Genomic DNA, 27,993 nt, shown 5'->3' on the forward strand with positions numbered 1-27,993 from the left:
GTACGTGTTATTAAAGTACAACCGGTGAGTTCATAGTGATGAGAGAGCCCGGACTGTAAAGACGTGAATGATTACCAAGTTGCAAGGAAGGTTACGCATAAGAAGCGAGACGTGTTGAAAGAAAGCTTTGATTGTTTTGAACTGTGATGAAACAAAGTAAGAGTGGTCCTCTGTAATAGTGCATTGTCGAAAGTCTCGGTGAAATGCAAAAGTTAAGTACCACTGAGGTGAAAAGCAAGTTGAATAAAGTTAATGGAAGTGAAAGCCAACGGGAAAGGCTATGGAAGAGAATATTGAGTGAAGTAGGATTCCGATGGGGATTGGATGAAACAGAAGTGAGTGATTAAATGAATTGACAAGAAAGTGGAACTTGTCGGGGTGCTAAGGAGCACGTTTGAGATGGAGACAAGGAAGTAGAACTTGTCATGGTGGTAGAAGGCACGCTTGAGGAAAGACTATCAGAGTATATGGAGTACGATAACCAGAATGCAACAGTGTCGGAATGGTCAGGCATGGGGATAAGTAAAGCTGGACCATTTCAAATGTCTTCGATATAAACTGCTTGAGGAAAGCAGGAAGATTGGGGAAGGGAACCCTGTGTATCAAGATGATGAAATGTAATGTAAACTACTAAAGAGTTTAAGTAACGAGTAAAGAGGGTCTAAGCTCTGGTGAGGAAAGCTGGAAAGATCCATGCAGTAACAGAACTGTGTTATGCTAAAAAGCATTGCATCAGGCGAGAGAAGGCTGAGAGAAGTACATGAAATGTGCCAAATAAGAAATCTATTGAGCTGCCTTTTTTTCTTTTTAACTGTTTGGAACAAACACAACTTTTGGAAATCCCGAGTGACTTGAGCTTGGGGGAACTGCCTTTTTGTGAACTGTTTGGAACAAACTGAACTTTTGGAGATCCTGAGTGACTTAAGCTTGGGTAAGGGAGTTGAGAAGAAACTCGTGATATTCTTTTGAGACACTTATATACCTTATCCAATACCCTACATGTTTCTAAGTCAAACCCCATTCTTATAAATAAAGGTTTTCAAAACGTGTATCCTTGTGTCTGTGTCTACCCCTGAACCCCATGCCTTTCTCACAGTGTACACACAATTATGGGGAAATACTGCAGATTTGTAGGTAATCAAACTGTAATCATACAGTCATTCCAAAATGGTGAATGTGATCAATACCTTTTTTTCTCATAATTTCTATGATGAGAGGTAAACAACTGTACTTTAAATAGCGCCCGCTTTTAAAAGTAATACCACCATGCTCCGAATGAGCCCATATAATTCCATTTTATAAAACTTCAACAAGTTAAAAACAAATGTCCCAGCAAAATCGTATTTGATGAAGAGAAGGTGGCACATCATAATGCTTCCTAACAAAGATTGACTGCTTAAAGAATAAGGGACAGAAAGATAACTTGTTGACTTGTTTAAATAATTGCAATGTGTCTCTTAATCTTAATATGACAGATTTTCATCAATAATGGTAACTTTCTGTGTTTCAGAGTCAAAGACATTCAGAGTGTGTATTTAGATACAACTTTCTGCGATCCCAGATATTATCAGATACCAAGCAGGGTAAGCTCCTTGCTCTCCTTCCTATAACCCTCTCCTCCCTGTACCTATATTGGTCATCTTTCTTTCACTGGCATGTTAATTGTAATAGGTAATTGGGAAGCTTTACTTATTTCAAGAGATGCCATTTGTTGATTCTGAATCTGATATCCATAAACAGTGCAGATCTTATTTTCTTAAATTGCCTTTGTGTGACAAGTACCTGCACAGGGATTCTATATGTAAAGTAGTCCAATGTTAGAGTGGCCCTTTTCCCCATCTGTTTAGCTTTTGCTTACTAACCTTTGAAAGGAAGAGACAAATATTTCAGGATAGGAAGAAGGCTTTGTATTGTAAGACTGTTAAGGAGGTACATGCTGACACATGTTTCTTACATAGCAAGCTTCCTCAAGGCAATTGTGCATATGGTTGTGTTTTTTCATTAAATTATATTGCAAGTAGTTGATGGACTACAATGACATTAGTTATTTATCAGAGTGCCTTCATACAAATCCCCAAGGGAAATTTGAGGTTAGACTGTTTGTCAGTTTGCAGATAGCCTGTGAGTCATTTGGCACACAATGTGGACCCTGTACCCCTCACTGGATCATGCATGCAATGTAAAAGGATGGCAAAAAATGTCAGACAACCAATTATAAATGTCCCTACATAGGAACTACTAATACGTTCCTGTAATCCATTTACCATCCACAGAGTAGGTCCCTTGCAAATATAAACATTGGCGGAAAAAAAACACTCTGAACAAGTGGTGTCCAATGATCTTTGTGAAATCAGAAGAGTGTCAGTGGCTAAAATGAGGGTGAAAGAAATACAGCTCGTTGGCAGGCATGATAGCCTGTCTTATCCAACCAAGGCCTGCATCTAAGGAGCAGAAAATACCTTTTTCTTCCAGACTGAAAGTGCCAACAACAACAAGGTAGCTTTGCTTAAAATATACCAGAACCTCATTAAGCTTGACTTTTCCATCCGACTCATTCATAAGACTGCTACATCCAGTTGCAATACTTCTTGATCTCAAAGAATCAAAATCTGCAAACCAAAATCTCTTCCTCAACACCCATGAATCTACCTTTACCGTCTCCACCACCCCCTGCAGTCCAATTCTCTAAATTCTCACCTTTCCTGGATGAGGAAATATTAAAAGCTGTTAAGTCCATAGACCACTCTGAATCTCCCTTTGACCTGTGCCCAGTTCATTCCTTCATTCTGCAGGCTGAACACCTGGCTCCTGACCTCTGTCGTAGTTAAAGCATTTCAAGATTGTTCCTTTTCTCAGCAACTTAACTTTCCATAGTAACCCCTCTTCTGAAGTAGCCCTCTCTTGACTTTTCCAAACTGGCAACCTTCAGTCCCATCTACATCCTCCCGCAGATTAGCTAGATCATGGAGGTGGCCCCAATCACACAGCTTCAAATCTAGTTTGACAATCCCCAACTCCTAAACTCTAAACTTAGATTTAGAACTGTCCACGGAGCCAAGACCACTCTTCTGGGCATCCGAAAAATCCCTCTTAAAGGAACTTGACTATGGCTAACTGATCGGATCTGTCAGCGAATATGGGCACAGTTGGAATCCTACTTGCGTGCCTTGCCTGGCTAAAATCTTTCCTGTTGGTCATATCCCATCAAGTCTAAATTGCCCCTTTCCTGTTACGTTGCACTAACTTTTACTACGGAGTACCACCAAGGCTCATCCCTCTCACCCTTACATTTCAATGCATTAATGAAACGCCCTGCTGCGAACAGCAGATCTTTCTACCTAGATTTCCAGTATGCTGAGGACACTCTACTGATGGCAGGGGTGGGACTCCCCCACCGTGCAACCACACCCTCTGTACACAGTACTCTCCTTTCGTCTCTCTCCAGAGCCATCTCAAAGCAATACAGGGTTGGATGAATTTAAGCGATACTTGTCCTTAATTGAGACAAATCCAAAATTAGAAATTCTTAACTGGCAGTTATTAGCTAGTTCCATTGAAAACCACAACCCTCGCCTGATATCCATACGTTCTTCAGTGCCCAGTCTATATAAGGGCGATTTGCCGAGCTTCACTGTAATTGTACTCAGATTTGTTCTAAACAAGTTTGATCTGCAATTTTAATCGAGTTGAACACCGACTGTCCTTTTTTCTGTACAGGAGGAGTGTTTGATTGGAATTTTGGAGTTGGTACGAAGTTGGATCAGCATGGGTCCATACCATGTTGTGTGGCTCAACTGCAAAGCAGCCTATGGATATGAATATTTATTTACACACCTCAGTGAAGAATTTGGAGTGAAGGTAAGTGTACACTAACCACAATGATCTGATCGTATTCATTTAATTTGTTCACGGGTGGTTTTGCTGTTGAGTACAGTATGTAAATAATGCTGGCAGTATAGTAAGTGCCAAGGATGGACATCTGTGTTCAGCCTGCAGAGAACAGCTTTCAATCATTTCATCCTTCTGAGGTTGATAACTTGACTACCACCAAAATGGGAAATAATAAAATAATAAAATGTATTATTGTAGGAGGAATCTGGCATGGAGTGATATGTAGACATAATTTTATTATTATCAGACCGTGCTCTGTTATTGAAGCCCTAAGTCTCATATAAATTTGTTTTAGCTTGTAGCCGAATTAGACTGTGCTCTGTTATCGTCCGCACATGGATAAATGTGCCCTCCTTGAGTTGGCAAGTGAGCCTTTACTTAACTGATCAGTTTTGTGAACACTCCGGGCTCTGTATCAAGTGAAAATCTCAGATTTTCTCTTGCCCTGTCGCAATAGGAACATGTAAGTAAGTCTTTTATATGCACAGCACACAACCAGTCTCCACGGCAAACAGCATTTCAGATTTGAGCTGCAGTCACCATTTTGAATTTTCAAATAAAGAAAGGGGTTCAGAGTTGAAAGATACAAAACTGTCTTCAGGCCCTCCTTGTTCTTCTTCGGGACAGTAAAGAGGCAAGAGTAAAATCAGCTGTTAGGGAGAATTCTCTGTTAAGGCTAATTTCCCAAACCTATTGAGTCCCCCAGCAGCTTTGCTGGATTTTTGGGGTTTATTTTTTTCTCCTGCTAAGAGTGAGACTCTGTTTTCTCCCACTCTTAGACATGATTTGAGATATCCTTTGACTTTGAATGTGTTTGATGGGCTATGGGGTCTTTCACTCCATAGAGCTTCATGTGTTTTTGGTATGTGTGTTACACAGCACCCTCCGTCCCGTAACACAGGGGTGTCATAGTGACCCCCAAACATAGACTCCGTACCCTGGGACTGACTACTGTCTCCCAGGGCATGTAAAGTCACCATTGGCTTTACTAGTCTTAAATTGTGAACAGAACCAGTACAAACCAACATATTGTGGGCGTACTGGTAGGGGCAATTCGATTGCCCCTGGGTCTGTTGTTCAAGAGGGCACTGTCCAGTCCCCCCTGAGCCAGTTTTGGCTGGTGGCAGTGGATACTACTTTTTATATTCTCCGTGAATATATTTCTATGGGATTTTCCCATTGTTCGAGGCTAATACTTTTTAACATAGCCTCAAACATACCGCCGGTTTGTTTATTTAATATTAATTCACCGGTTGGTATTTTTTGCCAGAACTCGGTTCCAAAATGGCGTTTGTGTTCGCTTCTGTGACTCCAACCCAAGTCGAGCCCTTTGTTCCACATTTTGGCGGGCTTCTCCACAGAAGCCTCCATAAGTGGAGCCACTCTGTCTGGGTACCACAGGGGGTGTGGGAGGGGGTTTAGGCACCCTGGACTGAGTTGCCTCGGCAACTCAAATCGCACTCTTGTGTGATTGGCCCAGTGGTGAGCCGCCCGGCTCACCACTTAGCATGTTTGAATGACAGCTAGGACTGATGAATGGGGGTTTTCTGCATAAAAGCAGGGATTTGGGGACTGGGACTTCAGACGTCGCCACAGGACCAAAGAATCCGAAGAGGGAGAAGCTGAGCCGACCTGCAATGACGACACCATCGGTGGAGCCCTGCTGAACCGACTCACCACTTCTTCCAACGACAGAGGAGATCTTCATCCCGAAGAGTCGTCTTCCTTTGACTGGTGGGGATAACCAGTTTGCCCGCCTTTTCGCCTTCCCGAATCATCTTGTGGCCGCCTTGCCTGTGCCAAGCACCCCGGCAACCGGATACCACGTTTTCCACTACCGCGAATAAAAGTGTAGTAACTTTTTACCGGAGAACTCTGCGGCTGGTTTCTGCCCTGGCAGTGCAATGACCTTCAGCTTTCCTCCACGTCGAGACCATCTCTTCCTATGGACGACGCAGCGACTTGCACCCGCTGCCAGGAACAGCTGCCCCCGCTGGAGGATTCTCTCCACTTTCAAGGTACTGTGTCCGCCTGGCCTCCCTCGCAACGGTCTGTGTGGGGTGTCTCGTAAATCCTCAACTTACCACTTGGGTTGGCCCTAGGCTGGCTAACTGAACTTTACTGAGCTGAACTGATTCCTTTTTAAACTCTCTGCAAAACGTTCCAAGCCTTTTAAACTGTGTGATCTTGGGTGCATAGGTGTTCTACTCTCTCAAAGAGGGAGCCTGGCCCATTGAACTTTTTGCTCACAAGCAGACTTTGACTTTCCTGCCTTGCTGAGTGCTTCTAAAGTATTGTGTTGTGTGCTGTTTCTAATTTCTGCCTTTCCCCTCCCCTTTTCTTAACTTATTGGAGTGCCATCTTTAGTTAAGCGATCACCTCTGTCTGGAAATAAGTGGTGTTAACTAAGACTTGTCTAATAAGGAATAAGGGATGTATATATATTAATAGTGACTGTGTTTTTGAACTTGCTTATAGTAATAGTGCTAGAGTGTTTCTAAGTGTGTCTTTAAATAAATAATTATATACTTGATACCAAAGCTCTGGTCAGTGTTTGCTTGTGCTACTGTATTTTGGTACCTATCTTGTATACTCTATATACTGTCTAACTCTTCTTGAGAGAAGTCTGGCTGCTCAGCCACAGCTACCAGGTAAATCTGGGTGGTACAGACTGCTACCAATTGGGTTTACTGCCAACACCTGTAGTCTTAAGCCTTTTGCAGTGGTCCCTAAGGGAACTGCACAGGTTTCTGCCTAACATCAGCTTCTTCTTTCCAGGGGCGGGACCTCCTCTTTCGCCTTGATCTGAAGGATATTGTAGACTTCCAAGAATAGGGTGGCAGAGCCAACCTGAAGAAGTGGGGAGGAGGAGGAGGAGGAGGAGGAACTGGAGGAATGGGTACACCATATTCGAGAGTGATTACTGAGAGGGCCCAAGAATTCTCTGAAATTGTATGCCAGCCTAGATGGTAAATTGAAATCCTGACCCCTACTGGGGACGGATGGACCCGATGTCGGCCTCCATTTCTTTTGTTGGGTCTGAAGAGCTGGAGGAAGGGAAGAACCCTTTAGTGGAGGACCTGTTTTGTTTGTGCCTTTCAATGCTGGGTGACCTGTCTGGTTGCCTGTTTTTTAGTTTGTGGTAGCCACAAAAAACCTCAATCCTTTTTAACCTGAAGTCAGAACGTGACTGTCTAGACAATGGAAAGTTCTTTTGGGACATTTTGGCGAGGACAGTCCAGATCTTCGCTGTTGAAGTAGAAGTCTTTTGTTTAACTTATCAGTGGATGAGTGAACAAAAGAGTTACTTCGATCGGACGATCCAGAATTTTCTCCTAAACATCTTTGTTGAAATGCATAGCTCTGGCCAATGCTTTGTGACGCATCTCTACACCCAGGCAAATAGCCCTGGCGCAATTCGTTTTGCTTCTGCCAAGCAAGACTTGAAAGGTGCCATCTTATCCGCTGACAAATACTGCTGGAATCCAGCAATCCCTCTTCCCACAAACGTTGATTATCTGCAGCTTAAAACGCGTTAGCATTGCCATGACAAAGATGAAAAGAAGTACATTTTTTTTACCTAATGAATCCAAAACCTTATCCTCCTTTTGAAAGGGGAGCTGGAAACTGAGCAACAAAGCAGGATTTTTAGGATGACATCCAAGAAAATAAATTAGTTGCAGCTACCAGAGAAGACTGAGGTTGGAGCTTAGAAGCCAGGCACAATGAATCACTTTAATTGTCAGAATCTCACCTTAATGTTCTTGATGGTAGGTAATACTGAGAGCTGATTTATCCACAACGTCGTCACTTATGCAAGGATATCTTTTGAATTGCCACTCCCGACTTGTCAGAATTTTGTAAAGAGCATTCCTGACAGTACGTCCGGTTCCGAGGAATCTTCCTCAGGCCCTGAGAGTCCTAAAAAATGTTGTATTCCCCACATCCGGCTCTGGAAAGCCTTTGCTGACAACAGGGCTTCTTCTTCCTCAAATCATCATCTGTATTCACTTTGGGGTCCTCCACCACAGAGAGCATTTCAGGGTCTGTTGGCGTTGATCCCAATGGAGCATCTGGAACCACTTGTATGATAACCACAAGCTGATGAAATACCCGACCCTGAGACTGGAACAGACTGCAATGCCGGTGCAGCTGGTTCAGACACCGAAGTCGGTAGCAGTGGCTGGTCTGCATTTGGGACCGAAACTGGAGGAGGCATAGTAGACGTGATGGGCTGTCCAGGTTGGATCGGCTGAGCAGGACATTTTTGCAGAAACGCCTCCTTATTGAGCTTCTTAAAATAATTAATAATTGCCGCTGAGTGCATTATGCATTGGAAATTATCAAAACATCTGTCTTCAGAGGATGACACCAAAGCCAGAGTCCAAGTAGAAGACAAGGCTAGAGTCCAAGAGGAAGTAGTGTCCGGATACGGGGCAGGGGAGCACTGTACTTCATTGAAGAGGATGGTACTGGGTAAATAGTGGATCAAGTGAGGACATGGGGGACAGGCCTACTCTCCCAAAGACATCTATGTTGACTGTTGGTGGTAAGGAGCTTTGTGTCAGATGCTGCCCCAAAGTTTCCAAAGATTGAGATGCAGGAGATGAAATCTCAGAAACCGTCTCCATGGTGCGGGTCACGGACACCATTATCGCCTTCTGCTTCTCTTGTCGTCAAGCTGCCATATTGTGGGTGGTGCGATGTAATTTCAGAGACATTTCTATGGTACCTGCAGAAGCCGTTTGCTGCACCTTCTATGAGATGAGAGGAGGGTTGCTCAGTGCCATAGACCCATCCGGGCCCTCAGGGCATACCCTGGTAAAATGAATGAAACTCCTGGAGCGAGTTCCGGCAGGTCGGTGACTCTCAGGCTCACAGAGCCTGTAAGGTTTCGAAAGCTCACGTGTCACCTCAGCTCTGATGTACTCGGTACCAGACCCTGAAGGGTCCCCTGTGCTGGCATCATTAGAAAACTGGGAGGCCTCGTGAAGCCTCTCCTGCTTGACGAACCAGTGCAGGGTGCCAATGAATCACTTACCTGAAAGAGACCCTTTCTGGATCTGACAAACTCTTTAATATGACGCAGCAGAGGCCTTTTGAAGATTTCTTCCCCTGGTCTATTCTTCTACATAGAGCGTGTGGGGAAGAAGCGTGGCACAATGCGCTATCCACCCACCTATGCTCAGAGCTATGGCCCTTGATGAAAAGTGTGTTTGGAAGTCCATCACACATAATGTTTACCACAGGAGGATCACGATGCAAACACTGCTACACCGTCGTAAAAGAAAAACGGGCATTGCCAGAGGGCGAGGTAAGGAATGGCAAAATAAGAAAAGGAGAAAAAAATTACACAGGGTGAAAAATTGGAACCGCACGTTGCGCAGAGCATCCAGTGCCATCAAAGCAGAGAAAATGACTAACCAGTTTTGCCGGAGGGTGGGGTCAGCAGGGCTAACCGCGACAATGCTGCTGTGCCTTACTGCACAACTAAACATTTTGTTAAAGGAGAGTCTTTCTTTTGTGCTACGCAAAAATAGCTCTTATCCCGTCCCCTAGGACAGACATGAGGATGGCAAGAATATAGCTGGTAATACGTTTTAATGTTTTACTTTGTAGATCATGTCTCCCATTCCATGTACCCAGAAGTGAGGTACAATGAGTGTTTAACTTCCGTCCTGAAGAAGGTTGGGAAAACAGAGGGCTATATCTTGAAGCCCAGAGAAACCAACTGAAACACGTGTCGACTAGTACCATCTCTTGCAGAACAGAGTCACACTTTTACAAGAAAGGGGTGTAAAAACATTATTTGTAAATACTTTGTCATATGGTTCTATATATTATGAAACCGAAAACCAATGTGGAGAAGTAATAGATGTGTATTAATGATTGAGTGAGTATGCTTGATGGAGGTAACTGAATGGAGTTTGATTTGTACTGTGATGTATGCACGATTTCTGTAAACCTATGTGGGTTCAGTACCACTAAATGAGTGTCATAATTTGAAATAAATACAAGTTTTTGAAATAATTATTGATCAGCCTCTTGCCAACCTCGATCCTACGGTCCATTTTTTGCATATACCTTATTCTTACCTGGAGGACCGTTAGTTTCTCAGGTATCCTTTATTTTGATACTTTCATCTCAGAACGGCCTGCATCAAAGATTTGGGCAGGTAGGCCTAAGTTAGGAGCGGCAGTGGTCTTTTCACATTGCATGGTGTCCTGGGAGCAAACCCATTGGTTCGCCAAACGTACAGGACCCACAAACAGCATGCTCACAGAGTCTCTAGGAAAGCTTCCAAAACCTCTTCAGAGGTTCCATATGTGTGGAAGGGGCCTTGGTGGCCCTGATGGAGAGGGATATGGCCACAGAGCCTCACATGTGACTAGCCCTTCCTCAGGAAGCTGACCAAGGGAGAAAAGGGAGTACATTTTTCTGATATTTTACCTAAACTATCATGATGGGCTGGAACACTGACAAATCAAACTGAAGAATCCAAATTTACTGAAATGTTAAAAGCTGTGGTTTGGAAAATGTGACTAACAGCAGTAATTTGTCCTTTCTCCCTAAGGGGGCGGGGGGCTCACCCCATAGAGGCTGGGGGGCACTCCCATGAGGCTAGGGGGGTGCACCTGCTCTACAACACCCTCCCTAGAGGTCGAGGCAAGTGGGACCTCACCGGGAGAGACTCCCCCTTTGGGGTCAAGGACTCCTGTTCCTTTGAGGAACTCCCTAGAAAACATGCCAATATCACCTTTTCAAAGATATCCTGTATAGATTTATGTGAAGAAAGTATCCATATGTGCTATTGTCAACAGAAAACTAGGAATATTCCTTAAACTGAGAAATCCCCATTAACTGAGACGAGGAAGATGACATGTGGAGGAGAAAGAGAAGCCATGGGAGACGCAGAGAAAGCACTCTGGAAGTCCCACAGCTATGTAGTATATGAAATGGGAGGAGCCTGGTGACGAGAGAGAGAAGCCTGGGAGCTACAAATTAGCTTGCATGCCGGCACTGAGCAGAGGCTGGACGCCCCGTACCTTAAACTTGTTAGAGAGCATAAACCAGAGAGAGATGCGCAGCACCTCAGGATGATGAGAATGGGAGAAGCGAAGTTGGACTTGCTGAGTCCTAGAAGCTTGAAAGGGAACAAGAAGGAAGAGTGGTGGCGAAACCACAAGAAACTTGTGGTGGACCTGCGGTCCTATAAACAACGTTGATACCGCTCGAGCAAAACTGAACAAACAGGTAACTGAAAAACGGAGTACCTTCAAATATGGCTGGACGGTGGAAGAGACATTAAGGAAACCTCACAGGCCAACTTGTCAAAGCAGAAAGACGATATCAAGAGATCAGAGAACCCAGTGACGTTATCCCTACCAGCCACAGTTAACAGGGAAGATGGGAGACCCAGGAGGGGGACGGAGAACCCTTATTGGAATGGTCATACCCGTCCCAGTGCAGATAAAGCGAATATTCATTTATTTGGCATTTATAGCAGCGCACCAAACCGTCAGGCATCAGGGCGCTAGTTACTGTGAGTGCAGATAACAATTAATAAGTAACAGTTATAGGTACAGTAAGATTGGTGCGACAAATCGTGTAGGTTCATAGTCTGGCAAAGTTGCACCTATGATATAAAAGCCAGTGAAGCCTATAAGAATCATCATTGGAAGCTCATACTCGCCCCAGTGAAGGAGAAGAGTATATCACATTGATGTCCAGAAAAGTGAATAAGAATCGTTAGTGGAATGCTCATGCTCGTCCCAGTGAGAGAGAGAGGAAAATCTCACGTTTAATACCCAGAAGAGGGAATGAGAATCAGTATTGGAACATTCATACTCGATCAATCAGGAACGACTTAGTAAAGAAGAGAGGCCAAGAACCAGAGGAAGTATCAAAGGAGAGACTTCCCAATATTAGATAACCCTACCAGGGTAAAAGAGAAGCAGTATCTCTGATGAAGAAAAGTCGAAAGAAAAACCAGAAAAGATCGGAAATCTATAACCAAAGAGAAGAGGGAGGAAAACCCAAGAAAGTACTGAATAAGTTGTGTGAATAGATAAAAGCAATCTCCAGAGACAATTTGAATATAACCTACTGAAATGAAGTTCGTAGTAAGCAAACACACTTGGAGAAGGGAGTAATTCTCCTGTCCGTAGTTATTATGTTAGTGGTAGAGTCAGATAGGGTTAGTTTGGACGGTGGACAGATTCTTTTAAGACTTTCACTGACAAATGACGAGCACCTTAGTTTTGTTGGATAGCAAGGCCTCATAGTATAGGGAAGGATAGGCATTCATCATTTTCTTTAAATAAACAAGCCAGTGAAAGTAATCATCACAGTCCACATCCTTCTCCTGACCCACCACAAAGATCACTAAGATGTAATAGAATTAAAAATACGTGAGGGAAAAGCAAATATGCCTTGTGGCGAAGCAAGCCGTGTTCTTAGATCTAAAGGGGCAACAACCTTAGTATGTGAATTTAATGATCCAGTAGCAGCAGTGATGGTGCAGGTCTACAGGAGCCAATTGTCTCGTCAAATACATCTACAAAACCATCAGCCTGCAAATACACCTTTACAGGAGCAGCATGTGGCAAGGAGATGTAACATCAGTTAGTCGTTTATTAAAACAAAACTGTCAGTATTTCTGTAATCCTCATAATTTCCGGCATGACAATGTTGTATGTTATGAGTAGTAAATTAGTGGAGGAAGTTCAGGTTGCATAACTAACATAATTAATTCATTCCCCATCTTTTGGTGTTTTGCATTGTGCATTTAATCACCTTAATGGTTTCCGGTGCTTTATATATGAGCCCCCGAATGATGAAAGGAAGAGTTGGCCCTGCTGCAAGTCAAACTTGCAGTATGCATATTGCATGCAGATGTCAGCAGCATGTGCACAAGCTTACAGAGCCATTTGACGGAAACATACTAATTCATGATCTAAAATGTAAATGTGAATTTTGTTATAATAAAACTTCAGAGGGGGCCGCATAAACCATGTGACCAAAGGCAGCATGATTTGTTACAATGCATTTGCTTTGAAATGTTTGATAGACTTCACCAGTATCTAACCAAAGAATGGGGTTCAACCTATGCCAACCATTTGATAAAGACACGTTGAAAGCTAGCGTATTATACCTTATTTGTGTGTTATAATAGGTTAGTCCAATAAAAGGGAACGTGCATCTCGGATGTCAGTCTCACTATTCCCCCTCTAGGTCAAATATCTTTCTTGGAAATGTTGGTGGCACGTGAAATGTATGAGTAAAGCTAACCAAAGGCCATACAATATTTTCATTTAGATACTAGGAATCACTGTACCGTGGTCTACATCACTTTTTATTGCAGGAATTTACTACTAATAAACATTTTATTTTATGTTGTATTTCTTTAGGTGCATGTCAACAAACTAGACATGTTTAAGAACATGCCTGAAATCCTCTACCACGTAACAACAAACCGGGAAGGTCAGATTCATGCCTGCCGCTATCCCAGGGTATGTACTGAAACATCTTCAAAATGTGATTTTCATCATAAATAGTTCCACTCTTTATCTCCTTTTGGCGGTTAACTATACCCCGTGATATCACCTCCATATGTGTATTGTACTCTCTGGCTCCTCTTCTGACAGAAGACAGAACCACTTGGAAAAGTAAGAATTCAGTGACTGACGTAACACACCTCCTCCTTGTACTGTTGCACAGCCAGAGCTATTACTCTGTGACACTTCGCTCCATAAATCTCACAACAAGGACTAATTATCAACTTTTTGTTAGAAAAAAAAAACAAGAAATTTTCCAATTCAAATAATTTGGGTGTCTCAGATTAAGGGTGGTCCTTGCCGCTTACCTCAACCTCTGAGTGGCTTCGCTATTCTATCCCAATGCTTGTTCAATCTCTGTATGCTACAGTCAGGAGACACCTATCATCTGTTTTTTATCCCTTACCCCAAGGGTCACTTCTCCCCCCCGCCCATGTCTCACTCTCTTCACTCCTTCCGGTGATCTTACTGGTGTCTCTCCCTTCGTCTATCTCCACCTTCAAAGTGGTCTCCCCCTCTCCCTATATTCTGCATCTGACTCTTGAACCTCTCGCTCTCCGCACTCCTTCTCCTGTTCTTATCATTCTCTCTCTCCCCTTTGCACAACTCTCCTCCCCTCACCAACACCCCTCGTTCCCATCACTATACCTGCCTCTACTCTTCTTATCCTCCTGCCTTTCACTTCCCTCTCACTCCCCCACCCACACGTGCATAGGGTCTCTCCAGCCATGTTTCATCTCTTAGATTTGAATACACATCCCAATTGGTAATTCCATTCCATTCTTGATCTCGATTCCTTTCCCCTGGCTGTGCCCACGTGCCTACTGTGAGTTGCGGTAAGAGAAAAAGAAGCCTGGCCAGTACAGAGGCGAATAGGTATTGGGGGACACACACACACACACACACACACACACACACACACACACAGACACACACACACACACTTTAGAAATTGTCACATCCCTGACCCTGTCAATCTATAGAAGAATGTTGCAGTTAACTTTATTGTTCTTGCCGTAATGTCCATTAGTATCCTTCTGCGAGGGTGCTGGCCAGTCAAAATATTTGGAACACTGCCTTTATTCAAAGATAGCAGCCTGCGTTCCGGGTAGCCTAAGTGTTGCTCGGCCAGCGCCCTTCGTCCCTTTCTTAGATGACCTCCTCAGAAGCTGCCAGCACAACCCTGGTTATCAACATGGAAAACTAACCTCAGAGGTACAGTGCAGCACCAGGGATGTGCCTTTTGTTTTTCATCTTTTTATTTTCAAAAAAGCCCTTCAGGTCTGCGTGTAACCTTCAATCTGGCTTCCGATCTCTGCATTCTACCAAGACAGCTCTCCACAATGTCAGCAACTTAATCTCTTCTGCTCGGCATTTCAACCTTTAATCTATTGTTATTCTTCTCGACCTCTATGCTGCCTTCAATACTTTCGACCATTCTGACCTTCTTGCTACATTATCTTTCCCTGACATCACAGATAAGGCCCTCACTTGGTTTGCTTCATACCTTTCCCCCAGACACTTTCAGGTGTCCTGGAACAGCTTCACCTACTGTGACGAATCTGGACTATTCGTCCCTTCTCCCCAAGGGGGAGCCACACCCTTTGAGGCTAGGGAGGTGAGCCTGCTAAGCAAGACTCCTCCCTAGGGGTCTGGACAAGTGGGACCTCACCGGTAGCGACTCCCCTCTCAGGGACAAGGACTCCCATTCCCACAAGAAACTCCCACTGTCTGCATATATGGGAAATGAAAAGCCTGCCGTTACTGCTGTATTACCTTCCATGAACAGTGACATTGTTGCCATCTCGTTGGCTTTAGGTAATGCTTGGTTTCCTTCAAAGACCAAAGAGGAACGACCCACCCCTTTGGAACATGAAAGCAAACTTACAATGATGAGGAACCTTGAAGGAGCAGGAGAGAATCATATGCAGAAGCAAACCTCTGACGGAAGAACATCCTGTAGGGGTGGAGATGCCCTGTACCGGGGGGTGGCGTGGAGCTAAATGAGCAGATAAGAATGCCGGAAGGCCTGCAGCGAGAGTGGTGAAGTAACCACTAAAGACGAGTGGGACGGAAGAGCTGTGGTGTGTCAAGAGCACTCAAATGAACACTGAGGAACAAGTCCTCCGATCCGCATCAAGACACAGAAACAACAGAGAGCGACAGATTAGGAGACTGGGACGGAACAACTGCCCCACCTGGTGGCGTGACCACCATACAGCCGCGATGGCCCTAGGGCCCTTGAACGGATGCCGAAACCAGAGCATTAGGGAGGGACGAATCCTCCACTTTATAGAGCGAAGCTGAGACGCCAACCCGCAGAGGCAAATCCAAGAGGGGAGAGGGTGGGTTACGCAGGTTAGAGACATGAGAAAGCAAGAGAATTGGAATGCAAACTGGGCCACAGGAGCCCTAGAAAGTCTAACATTGACAATTGGCATTGGCCAGGCATACACCCAGAAGAAGAGAATTAACAGGACCGGGAGGGTCCTATAAAACCAAGGGATATTGTAAAACACATGAATAGAAGTGAACCTGGAAAGTTCACCTAAGTCAGTCCTAAATTAAAGAAGTACAAACAGCTTGGTGGAGGAAGAAAAAAGGAAGAATCCCTCCCCTGTAAAAACACTAAGACTTTGACCTTACATGAAGAACTTCAACTATTATTGCGAAATGTTTTGGGGAAAGTTCTGGTGATCTTTCATGGACCCTTTTCTTTTTGAAACCAGAATAACTATTTGGAGAGCTAAGTAAGTGACTTTGGGATAGGATTCAGGCCGGCGTCCACGAAACCATGACTCCCCTTGCGAGGCGGTTCCTAACGGAAGCTCGCCTCTCTTCGATCCCATTCTTCAGGACCTGGAGCTTCGGGCGGGGATGGACTAACGTGTAGGTCTGTTCCTCGTCCGACATTCGGGGGTTCAGTGTGCCCTCTGCGATTTCCACAGCCCGGCATCCCGTAGTACAAAAGCCTGACTGCACGTGGTTATTGCAAGGTTGATTGATCACGCCAGGACTCCTTGCTCATCTTTATTCCAAGTCAGATATTTAGTTAGATAATCAGAGATGCCCACTAGTCTATGAGCCTCAATCCCCTACCTCCCTGTACTGGTGATCTTCCTACCCAGGTGTGCCAGCGTTCTGCCAACCTCTTACAGTGAGCGCCTCCAACTACCATATCATTCAAGTACTGGTCTCAGTAACCTGTCCATCCTCTAATAATTTCCCTTTGTTTCCTCACAGCTCCTGTTCTCAGTACCAGTGTCTCAGGGGTGTGTCCAGTAGCATTCCCACCTTGGGGGATCTGCTCCCCTGCGTAGTTACTCTTGCCAGGGGAGCTTATCCTTCTATGTAGAAGGGTAATAGCTTCTAGGCTTCAGAGAGTTCTGCAACCAGTTCCGTTCCAGCATCTGACACAGGTGAAGCCTAAGCCTGACGCACAAGGAGCTGGCTTATCTTTTCTGTTGTTCTCCTAAAGTAGTAGGGCTAGGTAGTAAGTAGGTTTTGGTCAGAGGACAGACATTGTTTTGGATGATGGACAAGCACTTTTAGTTTAGTTTGCTAGGTAGGGAACCACTTCTTAGAGATAGGGATAGATAGGCATTTTTCCTTCTACTTTTGAATAAACACCCTTAAAATGTCCTCTATAAGGCTGACTCCTTCTGGTCCGCCACACTCCCCACTCACCCCACTTACTGTTTGTCTGTCCTTGGTCCACTTCTCTTCACTCTCTATACTCCAGCTTTGGGCACCCTCATTTCCTCTTACAGCTTTTCCTACCAAGCTGGCGACACTCAGATCTTCTCCTTTCACTACTTATCCAACGAGCTGTTGTCAAAATTGATAACTGTCTCTACGCCATCATATATTGAATGGTGGGAGGCGCTGTTGAGCAGCCTAGGAAGATGGCTGCCTAGTCTGGGAGCACCGTTCTCACCCACCAGACTGTCCACCATATCGGCGCTAATCCGCATCTCTCTCCCAGTGCCACGATTCTGCTGCTGGGGATCTTCTGCTGCTGTGGCCGGAATTTGGGGTGAAAACGCAGCCTGTATCCTGAGGATTGGGCACCTGGGCCCGCTGCGGCCTGCCGTCCTGTGAGCCCGCTCTTGCGCAGGTGCTCCCCCGCCCGGAGGCGCGGCAGTGCTGGTGTCCTGGGTGCTGTCGCCTGCCCTCTGCCTGCTGCACTCGCTTCGCGTGGGAGCCTTCCTTGTTATCGTGGCATGGATCGTGTTCCAAGAACATTCGGCACTTCGGCCGCGGACGAGCCCCGGTCCTCCATGGGGCTCCTGGATTGAGGCCGATCGGCTGTGCGGGGTGGCGGCCTGTTCCAGAGTGCGGGGGCCGGGCTGTGAGACAGGTGCTTAGGAACGCGAGCGGATGGCCCCCTCGCCTGTGTGGTCTGGGCTCGCCGAGGCGGAGCTCCGGGCCGCGACTGACACTCTCGCCGGCCAGTGGACCGGTGGGCGGGCTGATCCTCCTTGCCTTACAGACTCACCGCAAGACCTGTTGTGGCCCCGGGCCACGGAGCTGTCCCCCCGCGGCCGCCTGGGTGAGAGGATCTGTGCTTCCTGACCTGCCGAGGCCCGGCTTTCCTGCATCAAGATAAAGGACACTGCTGGGGAGAGGGGCCCTCCCACGCTGATCTGGGGAACCTGCGGCCTCCTGTGATTGGAGTGGGTCTGGAATCCAGTGGTGGCGCCTTTGCTATCTACACGGACTGCTCTATGCTATCTACACGGACTGCTCTATGCTGGCAGTGCATGGGGTGGTCGCCCTACACAGCTGAGAGGTGGGTGCTCCTGGAGGGGTCTTCTCACCCTGCCTCATCTTAAGGGGGCCTCTTCCCTCCTCTCCACCTGCTTGTATCCAGGGGCACTGCTTGCATGTAAGCCTGGTCTGCCTCCCCCCTAATATTCTTTGCCAGGGAGATCTGTGTGGCCGGCGCCTTTCGTGCGGGAACTGGATTCAGTGTCACTCCTTACCCATTTCGGCAGATACATGCTTTCGCTTGCCGGAGCGCTCACTCCACACACCTGCAAAGCTTAATGTATTAAAGGTAGGGGTGGCAACTTCTTTCCTAATGCCTGTGGAGGGGGACGCTGTCACCCGAATACACCAGGGAGGAACTCCACCGGCCTCGCTGGGGGCGCATTGTATGGCGAGACCAATCATACCCTAGTGTCACTGTCCGCGCAGTTCCCTCGGGTCCTTCCCCTGTCCTGCTTCCTCTGGGTCTGCTTTGGCCGCGGCGGGGCCTCTGTGGGGCTCGGAGCTGTATGGGCCGCCGGGCTGGGTGCTGGTGGCTGCTGCTTCCTCATCAACGCTGTGTCGCATACTACCTCCTTTTAGCGGCCTGCCGCCACTGTTCTCCTATCTTTCCGGTTGCTGAGTCCTGTCCCCCTCCAATACTTACCTCACTGTGTCAGCTGTGATTCTTACCCGGAACAATGTCTAACAGAGCGCGTGGCGCCGGCAAGGTGGGGGCTATGGACAAGTTCGCCAAGGCGACGCCCAGGGGAGACCAGGCGTCGTCTGCTACAGCTCAGGAGGAGGGCGACCTCCCGCCGGACCCCCCGCAGCCGGACTTGGCCACTATGATGGAAGCCATGGTTAAAAACTTTGCAGCCTTTCATGAAAAACTTGATGACATAAATGCGAATGTGGCTTCATTAAGGGCTAAGCTTGACCAACACGGGGCCAGGATTACCGAAGTGGAGCAGAGGACTGGCACCACGGAGGACAATGTGCACGTTCTACAAAACACAGTATCAGAGCTGGTCTGAGACATGAAACAGGTCAAAGCTAAATGCGATGACCTCGAATCGAGGTCACGAAGGAATAACATTCGCATAATTGGGGTCCCAGAATCTGCGCTCAAAGGGCGCATGGAGCTGGCGGTTGAAAAACTCATCAAAGATCTCCTGGATGACCCCGATCTTTCGCCATTCTTCACGGTTGAAAGAGCTCATCGCTCCTTGGCACCTCGGCCGCGGCTTGGGGATTTTCACAGACCTATAATAGCAAAACTGCTCAGCTATAAAGACCGGGATCACATACTCCGTTTGGCCAGGGAGAAAGGGGAACTAAGGCTGGATTCACAAATAATCAGGATCTTTCCCGATTTTTCAGTAGGGGTGCAGATGGAGAGACGCAGATTCACTGGGGTGAAGAAAATGCTACGGGATAGGAAGATTGAGTACGCAATGCTTTTCCCCGCACGCCTTAAATTCACCCACCATAACAAGCTCTACTTCTTCACGGTCCCGGATGAGGCTGTTAAGTTCATCGAGGCGCAGATCCCACTAGCAGATCCTCCCGAGGGGCCAATGGATAACGACTAGAACCAGACGTTTGCTCCCCTCTTGTGATTCTGTTTTGATACCCTTCAATACATGTATCCTTGCTTTGTAACCTCACTTGCATCAGCCGATCTTCAGCTGATGTTGTTCCATCGAAATTTGTATTACTACTGGTGGGCGGAACGGCAGCTGTGGCCCCCACTGCAGCTGCAATTCCTGTAGAGTCTAAATGTTTGTGTTTTTGCCCCTGTTGGGCGTTTTCCCAAGCATTGCCGAGTTGGGGGTTGGCATGCAATGGTTCACTCTGAGGGTGGGTATCTTCACACTGCTAGTTGGGGCAGGGCGGTGAGGGCGGGGGGTTGGAATGTCGGGGTAGGTTATTTTCAAAATGGCGTAGGGGTTGAGACCGGTTACATATGGTGGCACTATTGTGATGGGGCAGCATTCATGGCGTTTTTCAGAGGCAGATCCTTTGCTTGGGATGTCCAGTAAGCTGCCTATATGGCGATTAAGATGATGTCATGGAATGTTCGGGGCCTGACAAATTTCACGAAGTCTCGTAGGATCGCGACCTACGCACAGAGGCATGGGGTCAAGGTACTCCTACTACAGGAGACACATGCCCTTAAACATCTATCATCGAACATTGCACCGACTTGGGGCCTTAATAGATACTACACCCAATACTCCACCCAGGCTAGGGGAGTCCTGACCCTCATCCATAAATCAGTCCAGTTCACTCTCTGTTCTTCCCACATCGACGCAGCGGGCAGATATGTGATCCTGCATTGCACCTTGGCTCATGAAGAATGCCTACTGGTCAACGTATATGCGCCCAATACTGACTCCCTTGAGTTTATTGACGTAGTGACTGCCATACTCATGAGATATATAGATGTCCCTATAATATGGGGGGGACATGAACCTGATACTGGACACTGTACTGGACAGGGCGACGACCACTCGCAGACCCACATCACGAGCGGCCAAATGTCTCCTCTTGCACATGGAAGCTCTCAATTTACATGATATATGGAGAACGCTTCACCCCCATGAAAGGGACTACACTTTTTATTCAACTGTACATGACAGTTCCTCAAGAATAGATATGTTCCTCTTGTCTGGCAAACTGGTGGGGAGGGTCTCAGGTGTCACGATCCTTGCACGCATGCTATCTGATCATTCCCCTGTGCTCCTTCAGATCCAACTCGGCGATACAAAGCCGATACGACCCGCCTGGCGTTTCAAATCCACTGCTCTATATGACATTGTATTCAAAGCCGAGATCCTTGCGGATATAACCACTTTCTTTGAAAAGAACAATGCAACCGACACACCCGAAGGAATTAGGTGAGAGGCTTTTAAGGTTTACATCAGAGGGATGTGCATCTCTAGGGAAGCTGGGGTCCTGAAAGCTATAAGGCAGGCCCTAACTAACTCTGAAACTAAATTTAAAGTACTTGAACAGCAGTACCTGTCCACCCCGTCCCCAGCAACCCTAGCTGCGATCAGATCAGAGCTGGAAAGGTTTGAGTCACATGCCATGAGTGAGGTGCAATACTATGCTCGCCCTGTTGCTGCCCGTAAATATGGGGAGGGGGACAGACCGGGTAGAACCTTGGCCAGGCTGGTGCGTGCGGAGACTCGGGGGGCCCGCATTGATAGCATTATAGACGGGAGTGGAGTACGACACTGGTCAGATCAGTCCATACTAGATACATTTACTAGCTTTTACGCCAATCTATATGGCCCCACCTGAACATTCGGTCCGGGACCTAGACGACCTGCTGGAGAGCATTCCTATGACTCTTACATCCCAAGACACCCGGGAGTGTTTAGACGCTCCGTTCACCCTGGAGGAGATCGTTCTGGTAATATCAGACCTTCCCAAAAACAAGGCGCCGGGCCCGGATGGGCTCACTTCTGAGTTCTACTAGGAGCATGTGGCTATACTGGCACCTGTTCTGCATGAGGTCTGTGCTGAATCACTTTGTTTGAAAAGCCTCCCCCCCTTTCATCAGGGAAGCTTTAATAACAGTTCTCCCCAAACCTGGAAAACCCCCGGATGAATGCGGGTCCTACAGGCCCCTATCCCTTATTAATACTGACACGAAAATCTTTGCTAAGATTATTGCAAACAGGTTTCTTCCTTTCATGTCCCACATGATCCATGCAGACCAGTGTGGTTTCATCCCCGGTCGATCCACGGAGCTTAACATCCGCCGCCTGTTTAATGTGATGTCCAGAATTGACCCAGGCGCTGATGCTGTGGCGGTAACACTGGATGCCCAATAGGCTTTTGATATGGTCTCATGGCAATATTTGTGGGCCGTGTTGGAGAAAATGGGAGTGGGTCCAAATATGGTCTCTTACATAAAACTTTTATACACGGATCCACTGGCTAGGGTTCTCGTGAACTCTGTACCCTCCTCTCCCTTTACGCTACACAGGGGCACTCATCAGGGGTGCCCATTCTCTCCGCTCCAATTTGCGCTCGCTATCGAACTCCTGGCTGACCACGTGAGCAGACCGCACAGCAATAAAGGCATTCGATTGCTGGAAGCACCAGAAATCATCTCACTATACGCAGATGACGTGCTCCTGTATATCAGAAATCCCTCCACATATCTGGACCCGATCATCCGTGATATCACCAAAATAGGCACATTCTCAGGTTTCGCAGTTAACTACTCTAAATCTGAAATTTTCCCTCTTACTGTAGCAACTCAACAACCGTCTTGTGAGTACCCCCTACGCTGGTCCCCGGGTGGGGTTAAGTATCTCGGAGTATAAATATCGCTAGCCAAGTCCTCCCTATTGACAGACAATTACGAGGCAGCGGCTCAACTTGTCTTCTCCAGGTTCTCCAAATGGCGCAATTTACCCCTATCCCTGGCTGGCAGACTCTCCCTAATAAAGATGGTAGTGGTCCCCAAGCTCCTGTATGTCTTCGTTAACGTACCGATCTGGCCCGGGATGCAATACTTTAAGAGGCTCCACTCTGAGTGCGCACAATTTCTCTGGCATCCAGGTTCGGTCCGCAAGAAGTGGCAACACATGACGTTGCCCTATGATAAAGGTGGATTCATAGCCCCAGACCTTTGCTTGTACTGGAATGCAGCACAGGCCCAACACACATCCCATTGGTACACGTTCCAGAATCCGCCTACGCATGTAAAACTTGAGAAACTGGCGGGAGGGGGAACTAATATCATGACCCTGCTATTGCACAGCGCATTCCAAACAGACGCTCAGGCAGACCCGGTGGCCGCCACGCTCAGTGCTTGGAGAAGCATCCTAGGCTCTGACCAGGAACAACACCCATACTATAAGTGGCTTCCCCTGTGGCAGTTTCCCGGACTCCCCCCCCCCCCCCCTCCCACACATGACCAACATCTCGTACACTACTGGGAAAATTTGGGCTATCGGGCCCTGGCTGACCTATTCCCTGATGGTGTATTTATCACCCCTCAAACATGGCCCCCGGAACACTCCAACTCTCCGCTTGAGATGCTGAAGTATTACAGGCTTAGAGCTGCAATACGGGCTATGTGGTCCTCATACCCAATTGAACCCCCAGACTCTCCTGAAATACAATATATAGCAAATTCTGGGGGCGCCAGAGGTATAATATCCAATCTGTACAAAATGCAGCTGAATAAAACTGCGGATAAGTCTCTCAAACCACGCGAAGCTTGAGCTAGGGAACTTGAAACGGAAATCACAGATGATCTTTGGGGCACAATGTGTGCACACGCGCAGGGTTTCCCTGAGCGCTAGATTCCACTGCATACAATTTAAGCTCCTCAACAGGCTCTATTATACACCGTACAGAGTGGCGTCATTTACAGGTACCCCAACCCCTGTGTGCCTTAAATGCAAATCCTGTGAAGCAGATCATATACACATGTTCTGGTCTTGCCCCGCTCTCAACACGTTTTGGGTGGCTGTGACAGAGGCGCTCTCCGAGATAGTTGGTTCCCCGGTGAATATGGAGCCACTTGCCCTATTGTTTGGCGCCTGGGAGGGTGAGTCTGTAAGGAAAATGTCAACATTCTTGAATTTAAGTGTCATTGTGGCCAAAAGATGTATTTTGCAATGCTAGAAGCGCCGTAATCCCCCCACTTTTATGTTGTGGCTGAAAGCCCTTACCTGGACACAAATGTGCGAAGAAGAATACATTGGAACCCTGCCTTCAACATCACGACCCAAAAATGTTTGGCTGGAATTCTGTAGCTACTTAAACAATAGAGACGAAGTGGAATTGAGTTCAACCCCCCCCTACCAGTACAGCCCGACATGCTGTGTGAAGTCTAAATTTCCCTATTGGTTTTTCTTTTCCTTTTTTTGTGCCTATGGTCGCCGCTCTGAGACATCACCTGTCATCAATTCGAGATGTTCATTTCAACTATGGTGCGTTGCCAAAAGTGCGGTTATGTTGTCAGATCATTGCTATGTAATTTGTGCTATGCCTGTCTTAACCTGTATGCCAGTAAACAAAAGTTAAAAAAATATATATATATTGAATGGTGTCTCACTCGCTCATGCTCAACTCCACTAAGACTGAAGTTCTCTACTTCTCAGCCAAACAGGCAATCTATTCCTCTCCTCTTATTCTTCTATTCTCTCCTGACTACATTCCTTACTCTGCTTCTGCTCGTAACCTTGGTGTCATATTTGACCCATCACACAACTTCTCACGCATCATCTCCAAATCTGCCACTGCAGCCAGACTCAATCTCCTAATTATCAGAAAAATCCATCATCTTCTTCCTTTCAATACTGTTAAACAGCTAATCTCCTCCTCCTCCTCCTTTCTAGATTTGACTATTGTGCCATTCTCCTCTATGACCTTCCCAACTATGCCTTTTCACCTCTGGACAAAGTCCTCAACTTCGCAATCTGCACACTTTTCAACCTTTCTCCCTCCCCTGCCTGTCGTCAGATGGGCTGGCTATCTATTTTTTTTATTTTATTGTACATTTGTAAGACGATAATAGATCTGGAGGGCGAGTATTTACTGAGAGCAAGTTGTAGATAGCGTGGTCCTTGCCCCCAGACAGCCACGGGGTGCCACTGGAGAGATTTTAGGGCTGGAGAGATGCAGTCCCTGGGCTTGAGGCCAAGGATAAGTCTTCCAGTCCCATTTTGGATAAGCTGGAGGGGACGTAGAGAGGAAGAGGGTAGGTTAAGGAAGAGGCTGTTGCAGTAGTCCAGCCTAGAGAGTACCAGAGCTGTAGAGACATTGAGCTTCTGGGGGAAAGTGAGGAAAGGAAGGCAGAGTCTAAGATGACTCCCAAGGTTTCTGTCTTCAGATGAAGGTTGAAGGGGGAGAGCCCATAGAGGGTGGCCAAAGTGAAGGGATGAAAGAGGGAGCAGAAGTCCCAATGGGAAGGATCTCAGTCTTGCGGATGTTGAGTCAGTTCGTTGGAGGCACACCAGGAGTTGATAGGCAGTCAGGAATGATGGAGGAAGTAAGGAGAGGATCAGAGGAAAGTTTAGAGTTGTGGGTCATCTGTATAACACTGGAAGTAAGGGGAGAAAGTGGAAATTAGGTGTGCAAGCGGAACAAGATAGATGTTAAAGAGCCAGAGAGAAAGGTTGGAGCTCTGGGGAACGCCACAGGTGGAGATAGAGGTGGGAGAGGAGACAGAGCCCAGGATAACCTGGCAGGGACACTTAGTACGGAAGGAGGTCAGCCACTCCAGTGCCCGCTCCTAGAAAACAAGGCTATTGTGGAGCCGTTTTATGAAGATGGAGTGCTTGACTGTATCAAAAGGCTAAGTATAACATTCTCATCATCTTTAAAACTATCCATAGACTCGCCCCACCCTACTTATCTGCTCATCTCACTCCCTACTCTTCTCCTCGCTCGTTAAGATCATCCTACGCTCACTTCCTTGCCACCACTCAAGCCAAGGGTGCTATCTCTAGTTTACACTCCCTCTCTCCCTCTGTACTCTGGAATGGTCTTCCTCTCCCTCTCCGTACTGCTCCAACTCTACCACTATTTAAATTTCAACCTAAAAGCTCTCCTTTCTGAAGAACCTAATTCCTAGCACTCTACGCTAGTGCATCACTTTATTTTCTTCTCTCCCTACCCTTCATGGAAGACCCTACAGCACTTTACCGTCACCCCTCCATCCCTAAATCAGCACTTTATCCACCAACCCGTTCTTATGTCATTCTGTCCTGTCCTCATCCATGGTTTGTTTTCACCTTACCCTGCAGCATCAGGTCTTCAAGTCACATTCTCTCACCCCATTGTAAAGGACCGATGTCCTCTGCTCTGTTATCAATGCATTGCTTTCCTTTTAATTTTTATAAATAAGTAAATTAAATAATCTTTCGGGTGGCAATGGTAATATAACATGGGACAGGTAGACCAGTAGGTAATGGCACCACTGCCCTCTTTAAGTACTCTCACTTCGCTTAGGCCCTTAGCCTGGGTGACAGGCCATTACAGAGCAGTTTGGCCCACACCCTGGCGTTATATCACCACAATGTCTCAAATTTCAGGACCCTAAACTGACAGAGGATTTAAATCATTGCCTAGTCCTGCCTTTTTCTCTCAACAGTAGAATGAAGTTGAGTCAAGATAGATGAACTACCCATGCTTTTAATTGTTTGTTTGTTTTTGCGCACAGCCACAAAGCATGGCACAATCCTGTTAAAATAGCATGTTGTAACTTTAAACTGAGTCCACAGGAGATGCAGGTTAACGTAGGCCTTTTTTCCTCTTCAAGTTGGATAGGCACAGCCAAGCATATTACAATGTTCTTCAGCTTATCAAATATGTTCTGTAAGGAAGGCATGGTATCAAACAGTGAAGACAGACACAAGTGATCACAGTTCAAGGGTGTTTATTGAACTTCAATGCGTTGGTTGAACGCCTATCTAAACCTAAATTTAAAGATGGGAGCAAGCTACGACCACCAAATAAAAATAATGCAGTCCTAGTCAAGTCTGTCAAAATAAAAGGGTCTATATAATAAACCTATTGCCAATCCTTACTTCTAAATACAAAATGGTGTGAGATACGTTTTCAGCACAGGGCAGGGCGACACGTTTGAGCTTCACATGTACTCTGGCTTCTCTGCCACAAGGATACAGTTCAAAGCAAAGGTACCAGGGCCTTTTGCCAAAGCTTCTTTTCCAATAAGTCTCTTACTGCAGCAACAAATAAGCATCAAAGTTACTTTCTTATCAGGGCTTTCACATGTACAGATTCTCGTTTTCAATATTCATCATGGGTCTCTATCCTTCAGGCTTGGACCCCTTTTTACCACAATGTTCACAACTGGTCTCACTTGTTCGGGCTCAGACCATGGATCTCCCTTGTTCGTCCTCGGATCCGCTTTAACACAACATTCACATTTGGTCTCCCTCGTTTGGGCTCGGACCATGCAATCTCACTTTCTACGTTTTCCTCTTGATATCAAAAATCGAAGACTTTTGACTGTGCAATCAGTTTGGCTTTAGCATTGCAGGACCACTTTGATTCACTTCACACAATGTTCTTACTTTCGTTTCTGCCACCTCTTGGCTGGATACCTTTACAGAGACCTTCGATTGAGCACCCAAGAGTCGCCCGGCCACTCTCACTGGTATCGTATCTTTCCTTCTCAAAATTCAAACATTCATCAGGAAGTTAGCTTGACTTGTGTCTTTCATCACACGCATTTAACAATGTTCGTTCCAGCGCTCGTTATACAATGTTGCCGCTTGCAACCTTGATTTCAACACAGACCAGTCTTGCATCGGCCTCCCCAACTCGCCGGCTGCAGCTGGAGCCAAGGACGATACCACAGCGGCTGCTGCTCCTCCCCAACTTGTTCAGCTACGCAGGACGGCCTTTGGTATCTCTGACACACAATGCAGGATTCTTTAGTCTGGTTTCCTGGCTTTTTTATGTTTTCTGATCTACAAGGTTTTTGAAAGTAACGGTTTCCTGTTGGAAAGGTCAAGGGTATTTCCCTCCTTGCAAACCCTTCTTGGTTTGCCGTCTTTCTCCCCTCGTTCAGCTGCCTTCTCGGAACCACTGCTCTTTCGTGTGGTTTGCCTCGCTGAGAGTGTGCTCCGCCTTTTATCTGTGTGGGGAAGTTTAATGGAAGTCGGGTGTGAGTGATTGTCAGTAATTGCCTAACTATAGTGACAGGACATGCCAGGTACACTGCTCGGGTGTGAGTCTGTTTTCTCCCAGAGCAGGCTGTCCGTGTGGAAGTGTTTGTGTAGGGAATGGG

At 46.5% G+C, this 27,993-nt stretch overlaps 1 protein-coding gene across 2 annotated transcripts in view; it reads left to right on the forward strand.

Annotated features, from left to right (window-relative positions):
• Nucleotides 1-27,993, forward strand: part of DCLRE1C (DNA cross-link repair 1C) — a 106,362-nt gene that overhangs the window by 49,366 nt on the left and 29,003 nt on the right. For both annotated transcript variants that reach the window (XM_069627831.1, XM_069627830.1), the window contains 3 exons: nt 1,511-1,583; nt 3,718-3,858; nt 13,302-13,403. In XM_069627831.1, the coding sequence (XP_069483932.1) occupies nt 1,511-1,583; nt 3,718-3,858; nt 13,302-13,403 (316 nt within the window). The remainder of the gene's footprint in view (nt 1-1,510; nt 1,584-3,717; nt 3,859-13,301; nt 13,404-27,993) is intronic.

Source organism: Ambystoma mexicanum, chromosome 12 (assembly GCF_040938575.1).
Source record: "Ambystoma mexicanum isolate Mex_15411 chromosome 12, UKY_AmexF1_1, whole genome shotgun sequence".
NCBI lineage: Eukaryota > Metazoa > Chordata > Amphibia > Caudata > Ambystomatidae > Ambystoma > Ambystoma mexicanum.